At 55.1% G+C, this 5,438-nt stretch overlaps 3 protein-coding genes across 3 annotated transcripts in view; 1 reads left to right on the top strand and 2 right to left on the bottom strand.

Moving 5' to 3' along the window:
* The window catches only part of PTSG_02013 (mannose-6-phosphate isomerase), a gene marked incomplete at its 3' end in the record, with an annotated part of 2,891 nt that extends 2,655 nt beyond the window's left edge, over window positions 1–236 (top strand). The window contains exon 8 of the mRNA XM_004997944.1: window positions 129–236. Coding sequence (XP_004998001.1) covers window positions 129–236 — 108 coding nt within the window. The remainder of the gene's footprint in view (window positions 1–128) is intronic.
* A 489-nt stretch (window positions 237–725) lies between these two features.
* PTSG_02012 (uncharacterized protein) lies at window positions 726–3,105 on the bottom strand (the record flags this gene model as incomplete). The annotated part of the gene is made up of 5 exons (XM_004997943.1): window positions 726–1,861; window positions 2,153–2,239; window positions 2,532–2,613; window positions 2,768–2,830; window positions 2,971–3,105. The coding sequence occupies 5 exons, from the start codon at window positions 3,103–3,105 to the stop codon at window positions 726–728; spliced, it is 1,503 nt and encodes a 500-aa protein (XP_004998000.1).
* A 413-nt stretch (window positions 3,106–3,518) lies between these two features.
* The window catches only part of PTSG_02011 (uncharacterized protein), a gene marked incomplete at both ends in the record, with an annotated part of 2,609 nt that continues 689 nt past the window's right edge, over window positions 3,519–5,438 (bottom strand). The window contains 5 exons of the mRNA XM_004997942.1: window positions 3,519–3,788; window positions 4,062–4,172; window positions 4,350–4,391; window positions 4,625–4,880; window positions 5,045–5,085. Of these exons, the coding sequence (XP_004997999.1) occupies window positions 3,519–3,788; window positions 4,062–4,172; window positions 4,350–4,391; window positions 4,625–4,880; window positions 5,045–5,085 (720 nt within the window). The remainder of the gene's footprint in view (window positions 3,789–4,061; window positions 4,173–4,349; window positions 4,392–4,624; window positions 4,881–5,044; window positions 5,086–5,438) is intronic.

Genomic DNA, 5,438 nt, shown 5'->3' with positions numbered 1-5,438 from the left:
GCACACACACACACACACACACGCACGCACACACACACACACACACACACACACACACACACACGCACGCACACACGCACGCACCATCACCACCACCACCACCACCACCATCATCATCACTGTCTCAGGGCGGGTCGTTGGCCGCACCGCGCGGGTCGACATTCTTCATCGCCGCTGACGCCGCCGCCACCGTCGAGGCAAAGGCAGACACAACCCTCTTCCGCGCTTACTGCTGAACCGTGCCACCCACGGTCACCCGTTGTTACACACACACACACACGCACACACATACACACACACACACACACACACACAGTGTTTCGCGTTGTTTTGATGACGTTGCACCACACTACTGTTGTTGCGTGTTCTATTCAGGCTGCAGTACACCACACACACACATCACACACACACACACACACACACACACACACACACACACACACACACACACGTGAGTGAAAGCGACGCATGATACCGGAACGCGTTCATGCAAAGCAAATGTAACCAAACACTGCAGCGGGCGCAAATAAAACAAAATTGTGGCATACATTAACGTGCACACGCGCACGGCACCCCGGGTGCGAGGTACATCCTCTCATTGCGCACACAACGCATGTACAAGTGTGCAAACATACACACCACACGGCACAATACTTAAAGGGAGCAGAAGGGGAGATCAACAAACACCCACACACACATGCACTCAAAAGCACTCTAGCACGCCATCACTCCCAAAGCGTGGGCTGTGACCAGGGCGGGGGCGCGGTTGTGAGACCGTGGGGCGCTATCAACGGCAGCTTCTTGTAGCTGAGGGGCACCGGGTACACCGTCTGCTTGCCGCGAATGGCGTCAATGAGCTCGCGCGCGCCAGACCACATGAAGCCAAGCGCAAACAGCGCCGCGAGAAACGGCAGCAGCACCACCAGCACCACCAGATACCAGATGATGTCGCGAACACGGCGCAGGGCTGCAGCCATCACCGACGGTGACTCGTCGCCCGACTGCCACGCGCTGTCCACCGTGACCACATCCCCGCTGCCCGCAATGACAAACGTGGAGAAGTGGCGCTTCCGGCACACGGGGCACGTCTCCGTCTGGCTGATGCAGTCGAAGCAGAACGTGTGCGCGCACGAGCACAGCGCAGGCTCGCGCATGCGTGTGCATAGGCAGACGGGGCAGCCTGTGGCCGACACCTCTGCGTCGCTCTCCTCACCACCCGATGCTTCGTCCGTGCGCGTTGCCTGTGCCGTGCTCGCTGGTGTAGAGTGTATCGCAGGGGTCGCGGTGGCCCCGCTGGTCGCGTTCGCTGCAGCAGTGGTGTTGCTGCCACCTGTGTGTGTTGTGCCGCTTGGTTTGGCCGCGCCGCGGGTGAGCGCCGGCGACCGTATTCTGTTGTCATCATCACATTGCTTTGTGCTGTCGTTTCGGTTGACTCGTCGCCGTCTCACTGTCGCCACTGTCGCTGGTGTGTCAGCGGCGTGCGCTGCAGAGTGCGCTGTGTCCTCGTGCTCCAGGTCTTCTTCTTCATCAATGCCTGATTCCCGTGCATCATCCCCTTCACCATGAGAATCCATCGCACTGCCATCAAGCCCGCCACCATTGTGCACTCCAACCACGCGTCCCGCTGCTGCTGCTGCTGCTGGATCTGCATCCTCATCCCGCTCACCATCGTGCGCACCATCGCCGTTGCAGGTACTGTCACCATCATCACCGTGGCAGTCAGCCGCGCTGCTGATGTCATTGTCGTCGCTACGGGAGGATGTGCCGGTGTCTGGGCGGGCGGGAAGGTCTTGCAGCATGGCCAGCATGCGAGCAGGCTCCATGGACACATACGGGTACCACTGCTCAAGCATCGTAGAGGCTGTGTCATAGCAATGGCGGTCATGGCGTGTGATGGGCCGAAGAGGGGGGGGGGGAGGTGAGGGAACGCTGACACGAGAACAGTCAGAAGAGGAGGGGAGGGAGGGGCGAGGAGAGAAATAAGGAGGAGAAAAAGTCAGACAGGCAGACAATGGAGAAGGCAGGAAAGGGGGGAAGAGAGGAAATGCAACAAGATGTAAGAAGGAACGAGCTGTTGCGGCCACATGGACCGCACATGCAACCGACGCTTTAGCACCACAGGTACAGGCATTGCAGTTGAGAATGAATGTACTTGTATCGGGGAGGATGCCCTGGCCTAGCCGACGGCGAATCTTCTTCGTGATCTTCTCGACCGCCGTGTAGTTCCATTGCCCAAACCCTGCCGTTTCACAAAGCAGACACGAGAGTGATGAGCACCAACGTCGCCACTGCATACAGAAGTTGGGAGAGATATAGATACAGGGAGAGAGAAAGAAAGAAAGAGAGAGGGGGGGGGAGAGATAAACGTAGGGGCAGAGAGAAAGAGGGGGGGGGGAGGAGAAGGGGGAACACAGAAGGTCACACACACAAGCTCACACACATACACTCACACACACACACATACAAGCTCATAACACTCACAAGCTCACAACACTCACACACACAAGCTCACAACACTCACACACACGCACCGACGAGCTGGTTGATGCGGCGTTCCAACGAGGCAATGGCCGATTCCCTGACTGCAGCACAGTTCCAGCTCTGCTTCTGCAGCTACCGGGGTGCGTACACATGTGCGCATGCACGAGAAGAAGAGAATGGGTGAGCCACAAAGGAAATGCGTGGTTGGCTCGTGATTTAGGCTCATGACACGAGGAGTTGGCAAGCAGCAGCCGCCGCCGAGTGGTTGGTACCTTCGCGTACATACCTCGTTGAAGGTGCGCATGCAGTCAAACTCTTCCTGGCGAAAGTGGTGCTCCACCTTTTCCATCTGTCCCAAAATGCAAACACAACAGCGCGGGTCAGGAAACCAACAATCCTGGCTCAAAGGCAGCTTGTTGGGTGCATCGGGTTTGGTTTGACGACACCACACACACACACACACACACACACACACACACACACACACACCTCGAGGTGGAGGTTCTTTTGTACAGCAGAGATATCCTTAGACTTGATGTGTTGTTTGATGGTGTTGTAAGCAAAGTACTTGTGTGGCTGCCCGCTTCGAGCGGCCTCGGCCTCGATGCGTGCTCCAAACTTCATGTCTGGCACCACAAGGCGGAGAGAAAACCTTCGGCTGGCTGTTGGAGCTTGACAAAGCGTGTATCTGCTGTGTGGTTGGCTGTTGTGTGGTTGGCTGCACAAACAAAAACACAATCGAAGAAATGGGCACGAACGGATCGATGGTGATGGTGTGGTTCCCGTATTGCTTGCTTGCTTGTTTGTGTATTGGTTGGTGGCGCAAGAATGCTTGCTCCGGTGGTTGCTTCTGTTGCGGTTGTGCGCTATTTTGGTGATGTTTTACAGCAAATTTCAACAATTGCATTGTCATATTTTATGCTGTCGGCAATGAAGATCTGTGCTGCCGCGCGGCGTTCAAAACAGCTGCACTGCTGTTTGTCTCCCACAACGCAACTCACACACATACACACACAATACACACACACACACGTGTCTCAGGAGTCTGTGCTGAGATGGATGCAGTAGCTGCTCTGAAGGTAGGCGTGCAGTGCCGCTTGGGAGGCGTGCGATGAGCGGGTGAAGGTCCCTGCCGCTGTTGAATTCATGTGGTGCAGCTGCTTCCACCCCGACGTCGCCGATGACGACGATGATTTCGACGATGCTGGTGATGATGATGATGAGGATGGCGAGGGTGCGACCACAGCACCGGTGTGCTCGTTGCTTTCATCTACAACGTCGTCCACAAGCACCTTGGCCATTCGTTCCTTGAACCCAGCGTGAGTGAGTGAGTGAGTGAGTGAGTGAGTGTGAGTGAGTGGGCGAGTGAGTGAGTGAGTGAGAGAGTGTGTGTGAGTGAGTGAGTGAGTGAGTGAGTGAGTGAGTGAGTGAGTGAGTGAGTGAGTGAGTGAGTGAGTGAGTGAGTGAGTGAGTGAGTGAGTGAGTGAGTGAGTGAGTGAGTGTGCGTGCCAGTGACAATCAGTTGCCTCCGAGGTTGCATATGCAGCGAGTGCAGGTGGCAATTCTTGTGTGCGGTTTACCTTGCATGGCCGTCCTCTTGCATCTAGATCAACGTGCTGCGTCCGCAAACGCTTCAGAAATTCCCCGACATCTGCCGGTTCTCCTACAATCACAAGATAGATTACGTTGTGCTGTAATGTAATGTAATGTAATGTAACACATTCGACGAAGCAAAAAGTGTGCACGTGTGCCCGTGAGTCAGCGATTGAAGGAGAGAGGTGGACTGAAAGTCACCGATGATGCGGTGTGCAAAACGTTGTGTTCAACACAACCAGTGGGTCGGGCACACATGTACACGCGAGCCGTACCCAGGTGGTAAGATGGCCCATGACAGTCGTCTCCGCGCAAGCCTTCAGTCGTCACAAAGCGGCATCACAGAGACAGGGCATTTGCACAGCGTCACAAGCGTCACACAGGTGTCGAACGCGTCACGTGAGTGTCCCAACTATCGTATGCGACACAAACACGCACACGAAAAACGACAACACACACAACACACACACACAACACACACACACAACATACAACACAACACATACACAACACACATACACAACACATACACAACACGCACACAACGCACTTGGCGGAGGAACTTAAAATACGTCTTTGGACTGTGCATGTGGTCAATATGAATGAGGGCCCTTCGCAACGCTGTGTCAAGTTTGGGCGATGGCCGTGGCCGTGCAAGTGATGATGATGATGATGGCGGTGGTGAAGATGACGAGCGGTGTGGACGAGAGCGGCATGCATCATCGGCACCGATATCGGCAATGTCCAAATTCAAAGCGTAGTCGATGAGGGGGAACAAGCACTCGTCTCCACTCTCCACGTTCTCGCTGGTCGACATAGGCAGAGAGGGAACGGAGAAATCAGGGGAACGGGAACATGTTGGAAAGCGTGAGCGTACAAAACGGGCGAGGGGGTGCATTGGGGGAAATAAGCACGGCATACAGGGACAAAGCAAGTGAATGCGCGTGACATACACACACTGCCAACGCACCTGAGGTACTGGCGAAGCATGGCCAAGACGACATCGCACAGCTGCAGTTGCACGTGCCAAACACACAAGAGCATGGTGAAAAAGAACATGATGAAACCCCGCCAGGAACCCAAAAAGGCTGGGGAGTGTGGGAGACCACGCGAACAGGGAAGCTGAGCGACACGCATGTCACACACCACAGCCAAAGTTTAACAACCACGTACACTTACATGCAAAAGTACGCGCACATGCAAAAGTACGCACACATGCAAAAGTACGCACACTGTCACACAAAGAAGTCACAAAAGTGCACACACACACACACACACACACACACACACACACACACACACACACACACACACACACAGACGACACACACGACAGACAGACAGACACACACACACACACACGA

Source organism: Salpingoeca rosetta, assembly GCF_000188695.1.
Source record: "Salpingoeca rosetta unplaced genomic scaffold supercont1.3, whole genome shotgun sequence".
Classification (NCBI taxonomy): Eukaryota; class Choanoflagellata; order Craspedida; family Salpingoecidae; genus Salpingoeca; species Salpingoeca rosetta.
The sequence above is the reverse complement of the archived record's forward strand: the minus strand, read 5'-3'. Positions and strand labels throughout refer to the sequence as shown.